General features: G+C 39.6%; 2 protein-coding genes across 3 annotated transcripts in view; both read left to right on the plus strand.

The window, feature by feature from the left end:
* The first annotated feature begins 8,146 nt into the window (after positions 1 to 8,146).
* On the plus strand, positions 8,147 to 23,093 carry C3H5orf47 (chromosome 3 C5orf47 homolog). The gene is made up of 4 exons (XM_041748773.1): positions 8,147 to 8,456; positions 17,017 to 17,102; positions 18,431 to 18,530; positions 22,670 to 23,093. Exons 1-4 carry the CDS (start codon positions 8,174 to 8,176, stop codon positions 22,732 to 22,734), a joined length of 534 nt encoding a protein of 177 aa, XP_041604707.1. The 5' UTR covers positions 8,147 to 8,173; the 3' UTR covers positions 22,735 to 23,093.
* Positions 8,339 to 23,990, plus strand: part of NSG2 (neuronal vesicle trafficking associated 2) — a 100,613-nt gene continuing 84,961 nt past the window's right edge. The window contains exons 1-2 of one of the 2 annotated variants that reach the window (XM_041748769.1): positions 8,442 to 8,463; positions 17,017 to 17,102. The gene's annotated coding sequence lies outside the window, so the exon portion shown is untranslated. Of the gene's footprint in view, positions 8,464 to 17,016; positions 17,103 to 23,990 lie in introns of both variants that reach the window. The other variant, XM_041748770.1, reaches the window with a different exon arrangement.

Below are 23,990 nucleotides of genomic sequence, written 5' to 3' on the forward strand. Positions count from 1 at the left end.
TCCCAGGGAGAGAATTCTATCCAGGAGTTTGCTCATTCATTTATCCACTCATTTCTCCAGCAAATCTCTGCACATTATTTTTATCCTGAGCGTATGGTGGGGACAGGACAGGTAGTCTCTGTGCTCTTGACATTAACATCCTGGAAACAAAGACCCGAATTTGAGACCGGAAGGGTGTATGTGTGTGTGTGTGTGTGTGTGTGTGTGTGTGTGTGTGGTATTTGGGTGAGTCATTTCAGCTTTTGAGCCTGGTGAAATGTGATGCCCATTCTGAACATAGGGAGCTGCTGGGAGGTTCTCAGGTGATAGCCCCTTACAAAGATAAAGTGTTATTATTATGCACAGAACTGCTCATCTGAATTGTGAACTTGCTTCCTTCAGCCAAAGGTGGAAATCTGCAAAGGAGAATCACAGAGAGGGGTTTTCTTGTTCATTCTGTCATTCATCCAAGTGTTTGCACTGTTCTAGGCTCTGGGGATATTGTGGGGACAAAGCCAGTGAAGTCTCTGTCCTGTTGGCATTTATAGTCAGAAGGGGAAATCAAATAATCAACAAAAAAACACATATATAAACAAGAAAATGTTCTGAGTGTTAGGAGGAAAATAAAACTGGATAATTAGGTGGAGCCCCCTAGAAATGGGGTTACTTTAATTGGGAGGTTCAAGAAGGCACTTGGGACAGGTGAGATTTCAGCTGAGACGTGAGAAACCAGAAAAACAAGCCATGGTGAAATCTGAGGGAAAAGTACTCTGGGCAGAGGGAATATCACATGCAGGAGTCCCGAGGCAAGACCAAGCTTGGCGAATTTAAGAAAGGAAGAGCAGTGTGGCTGGACACAGTGACAAGGGGATGAGGTCATGACATGAGCTCAGAGAGGTCAAAGGGCCAGAGAAGAGAGAGCCCTGTTAGCCATGGTGGAGGCTTTGGGTTTTTAAAAATTAGATGTAGAGCCACTGAAAAGTAGTGCAGGGGAACTGATTTAGGATCACTCCAGTGATGGCGTGGAGGATAGTTTGTAGAGGAGCAAGAGTGGAAGCAGAACAATTTAGGAGGGCTGGCAGTGTGTTTGTGAGTGAGGACGTGATGGTGGCGTGGACCAGGGTGACAGCAGAAGAGAGGGGTTGGACACGGCAGGGCTACAGGTTGGATGACAGGTACATGAGAATGGCTTGTGTTTTGGCAAAACCCCACAAACTGCTATTTTTGGAGGAGACACGATTTACCATGCAGTAGTTATCTCACTCCCTTAGAACACTTCAGCAAAAGCAAAACCTTCACGGAACAAGAAGGAAACACGGCAGTTCTAATGCTATCTAGACACACAGAAGCTTCAAAAGGAGCCTATCGATGACAAAGGGAAATTTTCACCCTGTTCCCCTCCCTGTCCTCCAAGGTCTCATTGAAATTCTTTTGCTTGTTTGAAAGGGCACAAGAGATCCTGCTTTAACAAGTAATAAGTGGCACTTAGATGCCTTGAGCAGGCTCTAATTCTGATTAAGCATTATTTTAATTCGGAGGGGTTGTATGGAAGGAAGATGAAATAGATGGATGACACAGACAATTTAATTAATCTTAGAGATGGGGGTTAATAACCAGGGGCCGAGGCGTGTGTTGTGCATGAGTATGTGTGAGAGAGTGTGTTGAGCTGTGGTGGTGAGGCAGCAGAGGAGGGAGGGAACGCTTGATTCCCCTGTATCAGGAGTAGAGAAGTTTCTCTGTGTTCCCCACAGGGCAGGGTTCTCCCATCCATTCAATCCCAACAAAGTCAGTGTTAAGCTAGGTCCCCTGGGTTCCCAGGTTCTCTCATTTAGAAAGGGCCAAGGGATCCCTGGGTGGCGCAGCGGTTTGGCGCCTGCCTTTGGCCCAGGGCACGATCCTGGAGACCCGGGATCGAATCCCACATCAGGCTCCCGGTGCATGGAGCCTGCTTCTCCCTCTGCCTATGTCTCTGCCTCTCTCTCTCTATCATAAATAAATAAAAATTAAAAAAAAAAAAAAAGAAAGGGCCAAAAAACAGAGTGAACTGACATTAGCTCGAGGTTAAACAGTGGCCATAGAGATCCACCGACAGGTGTGAGAATAGAATTGAACCATCATTCTATTTATTATTTATTATTTATCATTATTATTTATTATTATTCATCATTCACCTTTACACAGGGTACCATTATCACATCCTCTACCTGTAAGACAAAGAATCCAGTCTTAAAAAGGAACGCCTGTAATTTCTTGAGAAACACATAATTCTGTTAAATTGTATTGGAGGGAAATTAAAGTTTTATTTGTTTAATGTAAGCATTCTTAAATATATCATAATTTCTTAATGTTTAGAAATGTACCTCCCCTCTTGCTTCCTTCCACCTGAAATGGAATTGGCCAGGGCCCCTTTCTTTCTCAAGAAGTCCTAGGGTTAGCTTTTTCAAAGTTGGGGCTGGCTTAGCAGCAAAGACCATTCCAGGTCCCCCACCCTTTCTACTCCCAAGAACATGGGGGGAAGCTGCAGAAAGGACTTGTCAGAACCAGTGGAAGTGAAGCAACGGTACTTCAGGCACAGATGAGGTGAGAAGGCCCATTTCCCAGCGTCATTTGTGGCTGCCTCCCTGGGAGACCATATGTCCCCATCCACAGGCAAGCCAAGTGAAATTCATGACTAGGAATATGCATCCGTTGGTTTTTCTCTCAGCTTCTGCAGCTGTTTGTGGAGGGGTGAGGGTGGGAGGAGCAAATCATCTCTTTTGTGGGCTGAGATGACATTTTATATAATTGCTCCTGGTCTTTCTATGCTGTGCACTCCTTAAGCAGGCCCCCACTACCCCGCATCGGCAGCCAGGGCCATTCACGCCATGGGGCATACAGATTGGAAATGCATCTTCTCCAAGTATTATTCTCAGAAAGCTCAAATGAAATAGTCTTAGTTTGAATTCAGGCTAATAACGCTTGGTAAAAATAAAAATTGAGTTGTTTTTCTTTTAAAGGTGGGGGGGGGGGAAGAGATTCTTTTTTATTTGGGAGCTGTGACTGCCACCTGGTGGATGATGTTAGCTGAACAACTTCCTTCTGTTCGCCTTTTCTAATGGGTCTAGTTATTAATTTACTTATTTCTTCATAAGTACAAGTGAGTGTGGAAAGCCTCTGTGTGTCAGGCACTGTATTAAGTGCCTAGGGACATGCTGTGGGAACAAAAGGGTCAAGGTTCTCGCTTTCATGTAGCAATTGGGGTTGTGGTGTGACAATCAAGAAGTAAGCCACTAAATTAGAAAAATACTTTCAGAATGCGGTGAAGGCAATGTGTGAGGAAGGGACTGGGGACAGGGAGAGAAAGACTCAGGGCGGTTGCTCTCAGGAGGGTTCTTTGAGCTGAGATCTGAGCCCTGAGAAGGTTCTGGCTTTGTGAACTCCTTTCACCTGCCAGGCTTTCCTGACATCCCACTGGTTGTCTTGTCAGCAGCCATCGTCACAGACTGCTTAGTGGAGCACTGGTGAGCCCCAGGGGGCAGGGGCAGTGAGAGTGAAATCTGTTTGCTCCATTTGGGTGGGCCCAAATATGCTCACAAGGTACTGCAGACTTCTTTTATGAAAAAAAAAAAAAAGATTTTATTTGAGAGAGAAAAAGCATGAGCAGAAGGAGGGACAGAGAGGAGCAGGCTCCTCCCAGAGCAAGGAGCCCCAACTCGGGGCTTGATTCCAGGACCCTGGGACCATGACCTGAGCAGAAGGCAGACGCTTAACTGACAAAGCCACCCAGGTGCCCCAAGAGGTACAGCAACCTTGGTCTGATCTGTTCCCTGCATTTGACCCATCCCTGCTGTGGCCAGAGGGCATTACTTTGTATCATATCTACTGTCTCTCCTGCCAAGAAAATAATCAAACTCTGGATTAAAAAGGAAAAATAAATCTGTTCAAAAGGATTGAAGAGCTATTGAGGTGAGAGGACTTTGAGGGGTCAAGATTCCAGGGACGAGTAAGGAAAGCACCAAGGTGACTCTACACCATAACTTTCCCTCACCAGATGCTGCCCAGTTTATGAGTGGTAGCTAGCATTCAGTGTCACCCAAGGAGGCCTTAGGTAATGCCCTAGACTTTAAGTTGGGACACCTGAGAAGCTTTATTCTAAGGAGTAAGACTAAATAAGATATATACCAGATTTTATAAAGACTGAAGCTGAGCTGTAAGTCAACTCCAAACTCCCTTACCTTAACTGCCTGCCAGAAAAAAAAAGACAGTATCATCCAGGTTCTCAAATAATCTACAGTTTTAATATTGTAATACTATGTAATATTTTTGAGATTGTATAATATCTGCCATGCAAAAATTTCCCAGCACACCAGGATTCAAAAGTCAAATAATAGGGATCCCTGGGTGGCACAGCGGTTTGGCGCCTGCCTTTGGCCCAGGGCGCGATCCTGGAGACCCGGGATCGAATCCCACATCGGGCTCCCGGTGCATGGAGCCTGCTTCTCCCTCTGCCTGTGTCTCTGCCTCTCTCTCTCTCTCTCACTGTGTGCCTATCATAAATAAATAAAAAAAAAAAACAAAAAAAAAAAACCAAAAGTCAAATAATAAAAAAACATAAAAAAGAAAAAAGTTGTAGCAGTTATCCTAAAGGGATTGAAAATAACTCTGATAAATATGTTCTAGAAAATATTCCAAAGAAATTCTGGAGCTGAGTTTTCATTTCATTCCAGAAATGGAAAACATGACTGAAATTTAGAGCTCAGTAGCAGATTGATTAGTACTGTAAAGAGGATTAATAGACTTCTCTACAGAGCAGTAGAAAATAACCAGATGAAGCAACAAGAGAAACAAGGAGGGAAACTACAGGAAAGAGCAAAATAGTTATATGGAGTAAGGTAAAAAGATTGAACATGTGTAGTGGGGTCTCAGGAAAAAAAAAAAAAAAAGGAAATAATGAAGCAGAAGTAATAATGGAAGAAATAATGGCCTAGAATTGACCAAACTGATAAATAATATCAAATCACATATTCAAGAAGCATTATGCAGCCCAACCAGGATAAATGGAAAGAACATCATATTGAGTCATTTCATGATAAAACTGCTAAAAAGTGAGGACAAAAAGAAAATCTGAAAAACAGGCAGAGGGAAAAGCTGTGTTACTTTTAAAGGGGCAGTTATATGACTGACAGTGACTTCTCAAAAGAAATAGAAATAGTAAAACAGGATTTCTTCAAAATGCTGAAAGAAAATAGTTGACAGCCTTAAATTTGATACCCAGCAAAAAATTATTTAAAAATCATTAGAAAAAACTGTATCAGATAAACAGATTCTTAGTGAATTTATCGCCAGTTACAGCCACACTACTATAAAATGTAAAGGTTGTCCTATAGGTAGAGGGAAGATAATCCCATTTGGAAAAACAAATATGTAGGAATGAATACAAACACAATGGAGATGGTAAATATATAAAAAATCAGTAAATTAAAATGAATAATGACGGTATAAAGCAATATTAATGTCTGATGGTGTTTAAAATACATTGTAGAATCACCAAAAAAAAAAAAAAAACTATAATGCTGCTTACAACAGTCATTATAAACACAAGATTGAAGAAAGGCTGAAAGTAAAATAATGAAAAAGATATACCATGAAACACTAACCACCAGAATATATGCCAACAAGCGTCATTAGAGACAAAGAGGAACACTTTATAAAAATAAAAGCATCAAATTACCAGAAGATATAACAATTTTAAATGTGTAGGCACCTAATAGCAGTTAAGGACATACTAAGCACATATTGACAGAACTAAAGGAACAAATAAAAAAAAATTCCTCCATAGGGTGATTTTCAGCACACCTCTGTCAGTAACTGACAGAACAGTCTGACCTAATTTAACTGACAGTATAAAATAGATAAAAAGAAAACAAGGATACATTGATTAAGAAACCTAGATAAGACACTTCACAAATTTGATCAAATTTGCATATATAATATGAGCACTAGACCCAACAACTACAGAATACACATACTTTTCAACTGCACACAGTTAGTTCCCCAAAGTAGACCACATGCTGTGTTCTAATGCAAATCTCAGAAAATTTCAAAGAACTGAAATCATTCAAGGTATGGTCAATGACTACTATGGAATTAAGCTAAAAACAACAAAAAAATTGAAAAGCTTCCAAATCTTTGGACATGAAACAATATATACATAACTCATATGCCTAAAAAATTACAATTAAAATGTCTTGAATTGAATAATGAATAGGAATACCAAACTTGTGGCATGCAGCTAAAGCTAGGCTCAGAGGAAAATGTATATAGCTTTACGTGCCTACATTAGGAAAAAAGTCTCAACATCAAAGATTTAAATATCCATCTCAGGATGTTACAAAAACAATGAGGGAACATTAGCAGGAATTGACAAAGTCAAAATTTGATTCTTTGAACAGAGTAATAAAATTGATAACCTATTGATGAGATCAAATCAGATAAAAAGAGCATATAAATTATCAATATCATGAATGAAAAGGGGGAAATTGTGATGCTCCTATAAACCTTAAAAAGATAATGAAGGAATATTTGAACAATTTTTGCTACTGAGTTTTAGAATATAAGAGGATTGGACAAATCCTAGAAGAACCCACTTTACTAAACTGACCCAAAAAGAAATAGAAAATCTGAATAACTACTAAAGACCTTTTCACAAAGAACACCATACCTAGATGTCTTAATTAATAAATTCTACCAAATACATAAGAGGTTGTAAGTCATTCTCTCTCACATAGACGTTAAAGTCTAAAGAAAAGATTAAAAAATCAAATTTAGAGGTATATCAATCATATAGTATGATAATATATCACAAGCAAGTAGGATTTATCCCAGATTAGAGGGTTGGTTTAACATTGGAATTCGATCAATGCAATTCATCACATTTATACAATAAGGGAGTGAAATTACATAATCATCTCAATAGAGTTCGTAGACAGAATAAAAGGTGAATCACAGATGAGAAAAAAATTGCAATACATACAAGTAACAAATACCTAATATACAGAATATATTAAAAACTCCTCTTAATGATTGAGAACAGAATGAAAACCCCACATAGAAACAAAGAAAGCAAAGGGATTGGGCCTGAGTGAGAACATGAGGTGCTTCTGCACTGCACCATTTCTTACCCTGGGTGGATATTACGTGGATATATTTAGTGTGTGAAAATTCATCGATCTGTATACTGATGATTGGTACAGTTTTCTGCACATATTTATAATTCAATTTAAAAAGATTCATTTTAAGAAAATATGTCTCTGTCCTGCCTGTTACTTTGGGGAAGTCACTCATTTTGGAACTTCAGTTTCTTTGCTGTGAAATGCTGCACGATTTGAAAGGATGGTCTATGGGACAACCATTTGCAAAGTACAGATGTAAAGCTATGGCCACATGCACTTCACAGGGTATGTGCTCAATAACCGTGACGTGGAGGGGAAGCCTACGGCAACTCTATGTGCCAGTACTCAATAGGCCTTATTTTGATTTAGCCCCGTCATCCTGAATTTACACCTGAGGAAACCGAAAGCTTAGAGAGGAAAAGTAGCTTGCCCAAATAACCCAGCTGGGCAGCAGCGGCACCCCATGGGCCGCACGTCGGGGCGGGAAAGACGCTGGCCCGAGGCCCAGAAGGCCCAGCACGACTATGCCCGGCCAAGGTGCCCCGGGAACCCTCCGGCAGCACGGGGTGCTGTGTCCCCTCCCGCGCCCCCGGCCCCCAACTTCACCGCCCGCACTCCAGCCTGCGCAAGCCAGGGTCAGGGCTCACGGGGAGCCGGGGGAGCCGGGCACACCCAGCCGCGGGAGGCTGCCCCAGGGGCCTGCCCCCTCCCCCACCGCCCTCTCCCCGGCTCAGCACAGTTCTTCAGGGGGCCGTGCCCCGTAGGCGCCTCCCCGCGCCCCCCCCCCCGTGACGCGGTCCCCAAACCTTGCCACCACCTTCCGTCTGCGCCCCAGCCAAAGCCCTGCCGCTCTCCCGCCCGCGCAGGGCGGCCCGCCCCCGCCCCCGCCCCCGACGACGCCGTGTCCCCGCGCCCCCACCTGCCCACGCCGTCCCGCCCCTCACGCCCACCCCGCCGCGCGCGCAGTGGCCCCGCCCCCGCCCCCCCGCGTCCCCGCCCTCCCGCCCAGGGCTACGCGGGGCCTCTGAGGAAACTCGGCGGCGATGGCGGCGGCCGCCCGGGGGCAGGAGCGGAGCCTGACGCGCTTCGTCTACGTGACGCGCTTCGGCTCGCACCGCTGCGGCGGCGTCTTGCGGCTGGGCGGCCGCCGGGCTCAGGGCCGCGGGAACCCCGGGCGCCGGGCCGCAGGCAGCCCCGAGGAACCGCGGGCGGCGGCCCCGGACGGCGCGGAGCTCGCCCCCGGCCCCCGGCCCCGGGAACCCGCCGTCTCCCCGCCGGCGCGGGCGTCGAGCGCGCAGAGCGGTACCTCGCCGGCGGCGCGAGCAGGTGGCAGGTGGCGCCTGGCGGGCGGGCGGGCGGGCGGGCGCCCGGGTGCCCGGGTGTCGGCGGTGGGCGCCTCAGCCCTCGGCCTTCCCGCCCGGCTGCGGAGGGCAGGTGCGGTCCCGCGAGATGAGCCGGGCTGCCGCGGGAGGTCACGGGATGGAGCCCTTGCGTCTGCCACCGCGAGGGGCCGGGCGGCTTGTCGGTGCCGCGGGGCCGCCGTCTTCGCCGCGCTGAGGGAGGCACGGGCCTCGACGCGACGCGCGGGAGGTCTTTCCCTCGTCCGTCCGCGTGCGCGTGTTTCGGGCATGCTCTGTGTGTGAAACGTCCCTATAGGTGTTGCCTGTGTCTCGTTGAATTCCTTCCTAGGTGTTCGACCTTCCGTTGTAAACGGGGTTTCCTCCTCCATAACCCCCTCTGCGTGCTTGTTGTTTGTGTCTAGGAAGCTTCCTGATCTTCCTTCCTTCCTTCTTTTCTTTCAGAAAGAGAGAGCGAGCGAGCAGGGGGAGAGGCAGAGGGAGCCACACAAGCCGACTCTGTGCTGAGGTGGATCTGGGGGTGGGACTTGACCTCAGGACTTTGACATCATGACCTGAGGTGAAATCAGATGAGCCACCCAGGCGCTCCACTTCTTGATCTTAAAAAAAATAAATGAACAAACCGTATTTAAGGTTCATGTATATACATGCCGAGATTTGATAAGGTTATATTTTTAGTGACACAATTTTTTGTCACTCGTTTTTGAGGGCTTACTCCCTCCACCTGTGCTTTTTGGAGAGTTTATGGAGACGTTCACAGTTCAGCTTACCTATTTAAAGTGTACAACTCAGTGCTTTTCATAGAGATGGGCAACCATCACCACACTCAATTTTGGAACATATCTCTTACCCCAAAGAGAAAACCTGTACCTTTTCCTACTGTATCCTGTATCTGTTGGCACCCACTACCCCCTCTTACTTACTGCCCTCCCCTCCTCCTAACCCCAGGGCTAAGCAAGGGCTAAACTTTCTTTCTTCGCGGATTTGCCTATTCTGCACATCTCATATAAATTGCATCATACAATATATGAGCTTTCCTGATTGTCTTCTTTCACTTAGCCTATTGGTTTTTGAATGAACTTTAAATCCTAGTACCTGGCTGCATTCTCTTATTTTTAGAGTAGGTTTTATCATTGATGCTGATTGTCCAGGTATACTCTAAGATTATTTGCAAAGAGAGATAATTTCATTTCTTCTTCTTCTTTTTTTTTTTAAACCCATTCCTATGCCTGCAGTAGATTTGTTTTGTCTTACTGTATGCAGTAATACCTCGAGTACTATGTTGAATACTAGTGAAGATTCTGGGCAACCTTGCCTTATTCCTGATCAGTAGAGGGAATGCCTCTAGTGTTCCCCATTAAATAAGTTACTGGCTTTAGGACGAGGGCATATATATTTAAAATACTAAAAAGTATTCCTCAGTTTTTATTTTCTTCAGTGATTTTATCATAAGTGGGTGCTGAATTTTGTCAAAGGCTTTCTCAGATCTATGGAGATACATTGTTAGATTTATTATTATGGTATATAATATAAATGGATTTTCCAGTATTGAACCAACTTTGCATTCCTGAAGTAAATCCTACTTGGCTATGATGTGTTATTTTCTTAAAGTAGCTTGGACTCCACTAATAATTTGTTTAGAGTTTTACATTGATATTCATGAGAAATCATAATCCATAGTTTTTCTCTCTTTGTATTTCTTCATCTAGTTTAGGTATTAGAGTGTACATACTTCATAAAAGATTTACAAACTTTCCTTCTTTTTCTATGCTCTGGAAAAAGTGGGACTACCTGGTGTTTGATGGTTTGGTAGATTTCTTTTGTGAAATCATCTGGGTCTAGGGCTTTTTGTGGAATAATTCCATTACAACTTTTTCTATATCTTATATGAAATTGATCTTTTTAAGCTTTCTAATCCTAATGGGTCAATTTTGGTTATATTTTCCTAGGAAATTCTCAATTTCATCTGTGTTTCTAAATCTATTTGCATAGAGGTCTGCAAAGTAGTGTCTTATGATTTTAAGAAATTTCTTGTGTTTCAATGTCATTTTTTTCTGCATGTGTATGTACTCCCCCTTTCTTTCTTTCCTTTTTTTTTTTTAAGATTTTATTTATATACTCATGATAGAGACAGAGAGAGAGAGAGAGAGAGAGAGAGGCAGAGACACAGGCAGAGGGAGAAGGAGGCTCCATGCAGGGAGCCTGACGTGGAACTAGATCCCAGGTCTCCAGGATCACGCCCTGGACCAAAAGCGACGCTAAACTGCTGAGCCACCTGGGCTGCCCTATTCCCCCTTTTTCTTGATCAAGTGTTTTGTTTTGTCAATTAAAAAAAAAAACAGGATTTCAATTTATTAATGAGACGTCTTGTTTTTCTAGTCTCTTCCTCATTGAAAAATAAATATAAATAATAAAGATGAAACTTTATCTCCTTACACGTGCTTTCTTTTGGTTTCCTATGTTGTTTTTATACTTTTTTCCAGCAGGACATTTCATTAAATTATTTTTATTCTTCCTTTTTATTGATTAAAGCCTTTAGTGCAATGCATTTTCTTCTAACCACTACTTTAAATCCCATAGATTCTAATATGTAGTGTTTCCTTTGTCACTATGTTTTTTAAAAATTATGTAATTTCAGTTTGTATTATTCTTCTCACTGTAGAGTTGCTTAATAGATTGGTTTTTTAAGAAGCTTCCAGGACTTTAAAAAAAAAAAAAAAAAAAAAAAAAAAAAAAAAAAAAGCTTCCAGGACTTTTCTGTTTTGTTTTTGTTAGTAAACTCTGTTTTATTGCATTATAATCAGAGTGTTTGTAAGGTCTCCACTTTTATGGATGCTACTGATACTTTTTTCGTGATCTAATTTATGCTTCTTCCTTTTTCTTTCTCCTGCCGAAGCCATGCAATTGGAAGACTGTCCCTTTAAATATGCTTGCCCCTTTAAACTGAGTCAATCCCATTAAATGGCATGATTAGTACTTTCTGTGGTGTCTGGCCCTTTAAATTGCACATTGATATTCCTTCTCTGTAGTTTGTGCTCTGACCTGTAGGGTTTTGTTTTTGTATTTTCAGATTTAGGGTGGATTTAATCTTTCTGTTGGCCAGAAAGCTCTCCTGCAGGCACTTTTTCTAGTGCCCTTTCTTTCTCTTCCCTGCTGGCCACAAATCCCTCCTTGGGGTGGGGCTGGAGCCTATGGGACCATAGCTCTGCGATTGAATGATTTTTCTTGTTTTCTTTAAACAGTTACTTTGCAGTTCTCATTTTCTGTCTTCAAGCAATGCTGAGGGTGCAGTTTTGTATAGAATTTTCAAAATGTGAAATTGTTTGGGGTGAACTTTTGGGAGGTCAGTTGCTCTACATTTCCCATTGTCTTCAGTAACTCAGAAAGTCTAAAACTGAAGGTTTTTGAAAAAAAGAAGAAAGGGGGCACCTGGGTGGCTCAGTCAGTTAACCGTCTCTTTATTTTGACTCAGGTGATGATCTCAGGGTTGTGTGATGGAGCCCCACATTGGGTTCTGTGCTCTGCACAGTCTGCTTGTCCCTCTTGCTCTGCTTCTCCTCCTCTTCCTCTTCCTCCTCCTCATCTCTCTCAAGAAGTGGTAGGGTTAGATTTACTCAGGCTATGCTATATAAAGGAGATAGAATTGGAGGCATGCAAGACTGAAGCCCAATTTGAGGAATATGTAAACATTTTGTTTGTTATCCTTCCAGATTGCTTTGATAATTTAGATGTATAAGATAGTACTCTGTGTGACTTGATTGACTCCTGAAAATGAGCTGTGGCAGGAAGCCTTCAGAGCTACCTATCCAGGGTCATTACTTTGGACAACAAGCCCTTCTAATGGCCTCAGGTTTTTGTTTTTTTGGATTTTGTGTTTTGTTTTTTTCTGGCTCCTCTCCCAGGGATCTAAAAAATCCAGGGGTAGTATAAGATACTTTAGCCCTCAGTTTCCAGCTTCTTTGAATAATAGAAATAGGATACAAGGTTTATTCTAGGAAGAGGAGAGAGTATGGTGATGGTGGTGATAGTAGTGGTAATGAGGAGCTCTATAGCTTTGGCAAGAAGCCAAGAAAAAATACAATTGATTCAGTTGGGAGCCTATATTGTTTTAGTGCCGTGAATCAAAGGACAAATAATAGTCCATCATCAAGATAGTGCATTAGAAGTGAGGAACACTGAAAGCAGATGAAGAAGCTCCCAGGCCTGAGGGAAGGGATGCATGAATTTGTGCTGGAGATCCCTACCTATGCCAGTTAGAAGTAACTGGGTAGCCAATATTATAAAACCGGTGTTGTGCTTTTGTAACTTTATGCCGTACAGACCTAGGGTGGCTTTCCTCTAGTTGACTTCTCTGCTGGGGTAGGAAAAGACAATAATATAGTTTGTCTTGAAGTTTTATTTTGAAACTTGGGGATTTTTGCTGCTCCCTTGTGACAGGGGTGACATGATCAGATCTGGAGGAAGGAGAACTAGGACAGAGTTGGGCTAGAAGAGACTGGAGGCCAGAGCCTGTTAGAGGGCAGTCACAGAAGTCCAGCGCAGAGATGAAAGGTGTGAACGAAGGCAGCAGCAATGGAGACGATGCACAGGATCAATGACTGACTGAAAGAGAAGAAAGGGGTTGATGCCAACCCTGAAGTTTGTTTGTTTCTTTTCTTTTCTTTTCTTTTCTTTTCTTTTCTTTTCTTTTCTTTTCTTTTCTTTTCTTTTCTTTTTTTCTTTTCTTTCTTCTTTTCTTTTTCTTTTTCTCTTTTTCTTTTCTTTTCTTTCTTTTTTCTTTCCTTCCTTCCTTCCTTCCTTCCTTCCTTCCTTCCTTCCTTCCTTCCTTCTTTCCTTCCTTCCTTCCTTCCTTCCTTCCTTCCTTCCTTCCTTCCTTCCTTCCTTCCTTTCTGATTTCATCGATTCATTCATGAGAGACACACAGAGGCAGACACATAGGCAGAGGGAGGAGCTGGCTCCCCATGGGGAGCCCAATTCAGGACTGGATCCCAGGACCCTGGGTTCACAAACTGAGCCAAAGGCAGATGGTCAACCACTGAGCCACCCAGGCATCCCAACTCTGAAGTTTCTATGGTAGGTGGATGGGCAAATGATGGAGCCAAGAGCTTCAGAGCCCCTCTGCTGTGCTTGTGAGGCCAAGAATAGTCATAGATTTATATTTAAACCAAGGCAGGAAGTGCTTAAATTTGACTCAGTTTGGGATATATATTTAATATTAATATTAAAAGGATGTTTATGTCTGGCTCTCTATGGGGAACTAAGTGAATTATTTATCATTGAACGTCTCCCACACTGTGGGCACTAGATTATGTGCTAGTGACAGAAGAATCAGACAAATATTCTGCTCTCCAGGAACTTCTAAATGAATAATATGAATGCAAGTTAGTAGACACAAATGCTGTAAGAGAGACACCTTAGAAAGACTTTGATAGTTAAGGGAAAGGAGAGGCATAAAGGCAGGAAATCAAGGGATATGCATGGATAAAGTGCCAGTGGGAATGTAGAGATTATTGAGAGCATTGGCTTTGAAATCAGAAAGACATAATCTTGGCTCTGTCATTTATTAGTAGTGTAACATTGGCCAAGCTAGTTAACTACTCGATTCTCAGTTTTCTTATATGTAAAATGGGGATGATATTTTCTAACAGAACAAGTTACTGTGAAGACTAAGTGACAGGGATGCCTGGGTGGCTCAGTGGTTGAGCATCTGCCTTTGGCTCAGGGCGTGATCCCAGAGTCCTGGGATTGAGTCCCATATCAGGCTCCCCACAGGGAGCCTGCTTCTTCCTCTGCCTATATCTCTGCCTCTCTGTGTGTGTCTCTCATAAATAAATAAAATCTTAAAAAACAAAAAAGACTAAGTGAAGTACAGAATGTGTGCAGTGCCCAGCACAGTGTTTGATACAGAATAAATGACCAGTAAATCCTGGCACAATGAATAGAGATGGCTTGGAGGGAAGGGGGGTATTATCCCAATGAGTAGTATATAGTGGGCATGGCTAAATATTTATTGAATGAATGAAAAGTAAGTTTTGGACCAAGTTGTGGAATACCTTGGAGGCAGTCGGTTTATAGTCACTGAAGATTTTTGAATGGTGGGATGAAGGGATCAGAAACTCTAGAAGATAAAATTTTAAGTTCTTTATAAGATGTAGTAGAACTTAGAAATCCTGGGGCAGGCAAATTAGGAAACTCTTCTAACATTTAAAGCAAGACTAATAAATCAGTTCTCACAGAACTTAGGAGGTATATTCATAATTGATATATAATGGAGGGTGATGAGTGCTATTGTGGAAGTACAAATAAATGCTTTGGAAGTGGTAATAATTTGGGAATGAGGGAATTAGGAAAGGCTTCACAGTGGTGGAAGCTCCATGAGAGTCACACATGTTGCTGAGCTAGGGAATTACAGGTGGGAAAAATGTGTAAACATAGCCCTGGGTATGGATCCATGATGGAGAGTGATTAGGGAAGAACTAGAAGTATATTTTGAGTGTGTAGAAACTGTGTGTAGAAAGAAGGCTAGAGAAAGATTGAAAACATAAGTTGGGACAAAGTCTTTGGTACACACTGGAGCTTCCCTTAGTGATGTATGCAAAACAAGTAGAAGAAATTATTTTGTGTTTTTTCTTTATCACATCTTCTATACTCCTTGACATATTGTAGATCCCCAGTAAATGCAGGTAGACTTGATGGCTCCTATCCTGACCTCCAGGAATAATGTTTAGATTAACTAAGACTTGGAAATGGAAAACATTTGCAAATGATGCAAGTATAGTATTCCAAAGGCATAGGCATTTAGAGGGAAGGGTACATATGGGTATATGAAGAACAGAGATTCCCAGACTTATTTTCCTACATCGTATCTGCATATCATCTGTACAATCACTTACTTAATATATTTAAATATGTACTTTTTCCCCCTCTCAACTAAATTTCTCAACTAAATTTCTTTTTAGAACACTTTACATCATTATCTCAGTGGCAAACCTGTACCATTTGCCACAAATAGAAATTAATTAAGAATAATCTAATAAAGGCTAAGCAATATTATTAAATTCTAGCCAAATCGTTTGTCTAATAAAGGTTTTCTGTAGTCATAAATAGAAGCAAATGTCAGAGAAATCTTAGTGACATACTAGTTCCAAACTCAGACTTTCTCTTTGATGTAATCAGATTGAAAAATAATGGGAAAGAAAATGAGTTTCTCACTGTGTGAGTTAAGGTTCTTTAGTGCTAGGTCTCTACCCCTCCTAGAATTGGTGATATGCTTTTCACAAATAGGGAAATGCCGTTTTAGAACATACTGTAATTCACTAACAAATAGAATGCTTATTGCATACTTAATGTATATGGTATTATATACTGGATCTCAAATAAAACACACTCCTCAAGTAAACAACATGATAAATCTCATGATAACTGAGCATAGGATGCTTTGAGATATCAGAGAAGGTTCCTGGAAAGCTAAATATTGAATAAGTGGAAGAAAGCCAGGCATAGAGTGGTGGTGATAGGGCAGGAATTAGGTGGGTAAGTGTTCAGATGGGCAGATTACAGGCAAATATAAAAGCTTTCGAGGGACACATACTCAGTGTTTTATGATTTTGTCCTTGGACAGAACAAGCCCTTGGGTTTTCTTCTAACAGTTAATATTTGGGAAGGCAGCATGGTTTGGTGAGTAGAGGGAGGAAGCTTATTCACTCTTTAACAAACCCTTGTTAGTTCCTACTGTGTCTCTGGTAGTGTGGGTGGAAAGATGACTAAGGCACTCATAGTTATGGCCCTTGGGGAAGTCACAGCCTAGTGAAGGAAACACATTATAAACGTGATATAAAAGTGTGCTAAGTACTGTTACCCAAGTGTTTCTGGAGTTAGTGCTGTGTGGGAGACTATAGAGAGGAGGTGATGGTGTAAGTTGAGTCTTGAAGAGCGGGTAGAAATTTGCCTGCCAAGGATGTGTGTGTGTGTGTGTGTGTGTGTGTGTGTGTGCGCGCGCGCGCGTGTTTTAACCATATGGAACAGCATGTGCAAAGGCTGGGAAGAGTGTTTTATCCATATGGAACAGCATGTGCAAAGGCTGGGAAATGTTTTAGCCATATAGAACAGCATGTGCAAAGGCTGGGAAGGATAGGAGCAAGGCATTTGAGAAACCATAGGTATTTGGGAGAGTTGAAAGCATAATGTGTGTCTGGAGTTGAACAGAGAAGAAAGATGTGGCTTCTGTATTTGTTAGATGTTGCTGATTTTTTGGGGACTCATCTTTCAAATCAGTAAAGAAAAGAGACTTCCTAGACATTTCCAAGGTAGTTTGTCTCTAGGGTTCTTGTTTTGTTTTTTCTCCCAGCATAGTATTAGCTAATTGGTAAACTGATAATATATAGTGTTCAGAAATATGCCAACAAGTGCAAAAATCCCCAGACGACTCAAGAGACATTTATAATGGTGTCTATTCTCAGGATGGTGCATCCTTTAAAATATGTGCTAACCTTTTTACCTTTTCACTCTCTCTCTCTTTTTAAAATTAGGTTTAACCCAGAAGAATTTAGCTAAAAAGTTTGATTTCCCCATCCCATTGAATGAAGCTTCCAAAATAATGAAGAAGAAGAAAAAGGTATATTATTATAAAGGAGAATGAAAAATATTTGAATTTTAGATTAACCTCTCTAAATAAAAATGTGTAAAGATACTCAACAGTATAAATAGTTCCATCTTTTGAAAATTTAATTTACTGAAATGAGAAAATAGAATTAATTTAGCAGAAATGGAACTGGGTTTGGAAATATTTATTAACTGTAGAGAACAGCATTTGAAGTGTTTGAAGATATAAACACATTTCAATCAAAATGTAATGGGAGATTTTTCAAAGCATGAAAATATATGTTTCATAGAATATATCTAACTTTGATAGTATAATATAAAGAGAAAATCATGGATTTCACAGAAAAGAATAATGTATCTATACTGGTGCCATATTGCTCTTTTAAAGACAAGGGATGGACATTTAGTTTGTAGAAGGAAGGCTAACAAGGATGAATCTTTACTGCTGGACTGGTTATCCAAGTGTCATGGTAACTTGAGTGTTTTAAATACACAAGATCACTAGCTCTACGCATCTTTGTTTTCCACCATATGTTTTACAGTTTGGTTTAAAGAAATTGTTAGTTGATAATGACACATAAAATGGTATTATTTCTGAGCTTTGAGTATTTATGAGGTGTAACCCCTGTGTAGTACAAAATAGCATTCAAAGTAACTCTAAATGTATTTTGAATATGCATCTGATCTTCCCACTATACTAAGAACTATTTCTTCTAAGAATGAAATCCTTTCTTGTGAGGAGAACAGAGTAATAGCCAATGTTTACTTGTAGTTACTGGGGTATGTGCTTTGCATATATTTTTCCTTAATTCTGATAATCCAATGTATGAAGTTATTACTAGATGAGATATAAAACATTTGCCCAATGTCAAGCAACTGTTAAGTGGCAAAGCCAGCATCTGAGCCTACATCTGTTTGTTTCCATAGTTCTAATTCTTTCTGTTCTAGTGTATTCATGCTATCTGGTAATTTTGCTTTGGTATGTCCTAGGAGAAATGTTTAATTCTTAACTAGAATAAAATACATTTAAAAATCTCATAATTTCCCAGTGGAATAGAAATTCACTATTTTTACAACTGTTGAAAACAAAATTGAATGTATTAGAACAATTTAGGTAAGACTTTATAGACCTTGTTTTCATCCAGGACAGTAATCTAAACTACAAAGAGGAAATGCTAGGAAGTTTGCAGAAGAGATCACTGATCATGGGAAAACAGTTACATTTAATTTTTTGGTCTCTAAGTGCTAATATTGCTTTATAGTGATATCAGTTGACATGCAACATGGTTGAGTCACTGCCAGTTGCCTCGGTCAAATATACACTGTGCTTATATTTTTAAGGTTTCAGTATGGAATAAAGTGTACAAAGTCATTTCTAGAATGCTTGAAGAAAATGAAAAATATAGACTCAGACTGAAATACCAACAATTATCTTGTGAAAGTAAGTTGACACTATTTTGATTGTATTAAAGAAGCCTGCCTTCCCCGACAATTTAGTCACCCTAGGGTCATATTAGTCTAGTAGTTTTCCTAATTGTCACATTCAGTGTACAGAGCTATAGAATTGCGGCTACCATATTATCACTGTTCATCATAATTAAACATACAAAACATCTTAAACCATTGAGTTATAGACTAGACCACAGGCCTAAGTGTGAGTGGAGGAGCACAGAAGGTAAATGTTGACTAGCATTTACTGAGCAAAAGGAACACACTTGTCTGTGAAGCTTGAATTTTAATGCCAGCTTTTAATACAAATTACAAAACTCATACATATTGACAAAGAAAAACATTTTGACTGCAATAAAAATTATACATTCTGTGTCATTTCATATAGTTTCTTCCTTCCATGTATGCTGCAGTCTAATTTAATACATTTAACAAAACTGCCCTTGAATTATGGCCTTGAAGTCATGAATTCATTCCTAGAAAACAACTCATAAATTAAACTATGTTCTAAAGCTGCAACAATATTGAATTGATATTTTGGGCAGAGCAAAATTAGATGTAATCTAGTATACTTATTACAGTAATTGGAACTTTTGGATTCTCAAACAATGAAGTTGGATAAAATTTATATAACTAATAATGCCACATGAATTGATAAATCATAACAGTTATTTCCTTTCCTTCACATGTTACTATGCTAAACACTTCGATAGGTTCTTAGTAGTATAGTATAGTATAGTAGTATAGTATAGTCACTTGATGACAACTTCTATTTTGACAGTAAATCTACAGAATTTAATTTTGTGAAGACTATTTTCATAAGATAATTAATTGGAACAGAATGCTGTTTTGTAAGCATTGTTACTCTGGAAACTCATCACTGTTCATGTAATATTACATTAATAATAGCATAAATTGTTTGCAATAATGACGTATAAACCAATGTTCAGATTAGTGATACTCTATTTTATTTATTCAGTTAAGGAGAATGAGGCAGAAGGGATTAGGAGGAAGAAAGTGGTTTGTGGTTTTTTTTAGGTGAAAGGGATGTTTGAGTAGGCAGAGCAATGTGCAAAGACCCTAGACATTGTTCTGAGTGTTAATCCAGATCCAGTTACTTTAATGAACAGATTGCATCTAATTTTGCTCTGGCCATGACCTTGAACTTGTCAGTTCTCTTGTGCCCCAGCAAGAGGCCTTCGATTAAATGCCAAGTAAACATATAAGGTTTGTTTGGCAATTTAAAATAATAATCTGTGTTTTCCAGAAACAGCCTGTTAGAAACAAATATCCTTGTAATTCATTATTTTATATTATAGATAGTTTTAAACCAGATTACAAAAACTAATAATGTTTTAGTAATGTATTATAACTCTTATTTTGTAATATGTATTTATTAATGGGAAAACCAGTGCTAGAGGCCAACTTGAATTTCCCATATATTTTATGTTGTTCCTAGACTCAAATTACAAAAGATGAATCTTCTTATCATCTTCTGGTAAGAATCCATTTATATAACAATTATAAAGTATAGGCTTTATTTCCATCCCTTTTACATCTTATTGTCTCCAACCTTTAGAATACCTATTGCTAATTCCAGCCTGTTTCCTTCCTTAAACCCAGTGTTTGGCACATAGTAAGCACTGAATAAATATTTGTTGAAATTTATTAAACTTCATTTGGGCCCCATATTCACAGTGCTATTGAAACTACTCTTTCCATGGTCCATGGTTTTTATTTTTGTGGGAATTTTTGTTTGTTTGTTAATGTCTCTTACTTCCCTTTTCTCTTTGAACTTGTCACATTTAATATTATTTTACTACTACTTTCAATTTTTCTTATTTCTTAGTGTCCTGGAGGTTATGACACGGTTCTCTTTCTGCCTTTCTGACGGCATTTTCTGTGTATTTTTTATTTGTTCCTTTTGTTACCACTTAATAACAAGTGTTATTGGTGTAATTATTGGTTCTGTTCTCTCTTTACATATTTATTCTGAGGTATACCAACCCACTTCAATTACTCTTTCTTTGTGTAGGACCATTAAATCTCTCTTCTACCTTTGACCTCTGAATTCCTTTAGGCAATTCTATAGTTAATTTATAATATTACATGTTTTAAATCGAATGTATCATCTTTCTTCCTTTCATTTCAGTTGTGCCTTGGTTTGCTAATCATCTGAGTTCATCAAATTTCTAGGGAGAGATTATATCCAGTTTGGTGGAGTTTGAAAAGTACTAGAAAAGTAAGATGGGTACTAGGAAAGAGAAATCAGACTTTTGTACATGGGAATGTGGGGGAGGGGAGTATACTTTAGACATGGACATGAGCAAGTTCATGGAGTCCAAGAAGATGTTCAGGAATATGTAGTTTGATCAAACCTTGTTTACGATAGTCATTGTAAAGAAAAGTCTAAAATACTGAGACTCTTTTCCAAAGGGTCTCACGTGAGTAATATTTGTACTCCATTAAGTAGGCAATAAAGAAACATGAAACATCTTATTAACCCTTTATTCTAAATTATCCAAATGTACAGAAAAGTTACAAGGGTAATACAAAGAACTCCAGTATAACCTTTACCTAGTTTCACTGATTTTTAACATCTTGTTACATTTACTTTTTCATTCTTAGATGCCTTCTCTTTTTCTCTATGTGTATATGTGCATGTGTATAAAGTGTTACCCTTTAAGGGGTGCCTGGGTAGCTCAGTTAGTTAAGCATCTGACTTTTAATTTTGGCTCTGGTCATGGTCTCAGGGTCATGAGATCAAGCCCCATGTCTGGCTGCATGCTCAGTGTGGAGTCTGTTTGAGATTCTCTCTCTCCCTCTCCCTCTGCTCCTCCCCTCAAGCACTGTCTCTCTAAATATATACATACATACATATATATATATATGTATATATAGGATATAATTATATATAGCATATAAACATTACCCCTTAATACTTTACTGTGTATGTCCTAAGAACAAAGATATCTCTATATAGCCATACAACAATGATCAAATTCAGGAAGCTTATTTTTCCTTTTGTAATTACTAAGTATTTTATGGAAACATAATAAAAGAATATGCAAATACCTTGTACATCATCAGTATAGAATATTTTAAAGCAGTGGATTGATCAGATCTGCATTTTGGAAAGAATCTGATGTTATTTTGTGCAAATATTTGGAATGGAGGGCAAGACAGGAAGTAAAATCTAGAGATTCTAAAAGGATCCAAGTGAAATGGGAGTAAATGGGAATAGCAGCGTGGGTGCAGCGGAGACAAAAGATTTGCTAGGGGATAAGAAAGATGATCCCAAGTTCTGAGAATGAGTAGATAAGAAAGAAGGAAGTCAAGAGAAGAACTGGTTTTATGAAGCTACTGAGTTTTATTTTGGCATGTTGAATTTTAGCTGTAGTGAGGTATTTGGGGTATTTGGAAGTGTCTTATTTGAGCTAGTGTGCAGTCTATGCTACATGGAAGTCATAAGTAGTTGTAGTAGGTGCGCATGAAAACCTCGATATGAGGATGGAGTGGGAGGACAGGACTGAGAACGCAGTGTTGATGATGTCTAGGATGAAGAGGAATTCTCAGTTCAAAGAGGGATTCTAGGAGCTTAATCAGAAGTAATAGGGGGCAGAGAGGGGTACAAGTGAAGCAGGAGATTAGAAGCTTGGCAGTTCAAAGGGTTGCAGTGGCCTTGTTCAGTGAGAATATAGAGGTACAAAAAAATAGGAGTATAGAAATATGTTGGCTAGGAACAATTCAAAAGTTTCAACACCTAGGACTAAAGCAGAAATGCCAAGTGATGACATTATCCAAAGCAATAACCCTGCTTATGAGTGGCATGAAGTGGCCTGGAGATAAAGGCCTATGATAGAGTGTTTTTGTGACCAGTTTCTATAGATGGAGCTGTTGAAGTCATCAAGATTATTAGCGGAAGCTGGAATGGAGAAGAAAAATATGACTTACACATTGAATCTGTTAGAAGCTTTTTATGGTGACTAGAGAAAGTAAAAGTTACCAAAAAGTAAATACAGGGAATGGCTAACTGTTACTTTGCAATCCTAGAAACGTTAAGTTATTTCGATGACTATTGACCATGACATTTTATCTTAACAAGATTCAATTTTGTCATCTTTTATTTAGGATTAACCTCTCTTTGGATCTGTTTACCAAAGAAGATTGTGAAGAGTTTAAAGGTGGAACTTTAAATTGAATTATAATTATATGTTAATTTTGGTGTGTTTTGTTGGAATTGGGACTTTCATAGTTGAATAGAAAAACTATCTTTATTATAAATTAATAGTATTTCTTTGCAAGTTAATACAGATTTTTGTTAAATATTGTTATCATGTGCACATGAGTGTTATGCAAGTGTTATTCAAGTGTGAATTAATACCCCATATTCTTTTAAGTTACTCTTATTCATAAAATTTAAATTGAAATAGTAATATAATTGTAGGCATTTACAATTGCCATTTTTCCCTTTTATTAATGCATCTGCAACCATCACTTTATCCTTCTTTTAGATGTAAATGCTTTAAATTAAACTTGGATTCCATTTAAATTATTTTTGATTTCCTTCTTTTTTTCTAAATTTCTCAATTGCTTTATGACAAAAATCTACAATTTACATAGTGATGGCCATTTTGAGTGTTAAAACTAATGGTTAGTTAAGCCATCTTTTCGTCCTAAGGAAAATTAGAAAATTTGTGCAAATTCTAAATTGTAACATGGAATATTTTAGGAAAATTTAGGGGCAAAGATCAGAGGAAACATTCTTCCCCTTTCCAGACCCCTCAATAATATTATATTATTTTTTCATCAAAGAATGAGAGACTTAGAACTCTGAAAAGAATTTATAAATATTTCTCAGTGAAGTCTCATTGTTTTCTACTCAACTATTGCCAAGACCATTTTTTTTCTGCTTCTTGTTGATGCAGTCTCTCTCCCTAAATTGTATCATAAGCCTAGGTAGAACTGAAAACTTAGGAGAAAAAGACAAAAAGAAGTTTGCCCATGATAAAGGCAAGTAAGACAAAATAAAACAGAAAAACCCCACATGCATCCTGAATTCTTTACCATAAAAATCAAAGCACATGTCTGGTAAACCTCTTTGGTTCTAGAGGCAGTACATTCCTCACCTAGAAATATTGGCCAAACCCATGTATTAGGTGACACAGAAAGTTGCCAACTTTGAGTGGGACCCAGTGCAGGAAAGGGCTCTGCAGTAGGTCTAGCCCAACATGTAAGCAGGCCTGCTGCTTGTGTCTTCTGACTTAGAAGACCCAGTGGTGTTGGAGATACCATTAGTGGGAAAAGATGTAGTATAAAGCTTATGGAAAGCCAAACACAGACTTCATGATGGATTTATAAATCAAGGCCATGCTGTCCACAGCATAAAATTAAATGCCATGTGAGAGATAGTTTTGACATGTTTGGGGGCTCTGGTGGAGACAAATTGCTT

The sequence above is a fragment of the Vulpes lagopus genome, chromosome 3, assembly GCF_018345385.1.
Source record: "Vulpes lagopus strain Blue_001 chromosome 3, ASM1834538v1, whole genome shotgun sequence".
Classification (NCBI taxonomy): domain Eukaryota; kingdom Metazoa; phylum Chordata; class Mammalia; order Carnivora; family Canidae; genus Vulpes; species Vulpes lagopus.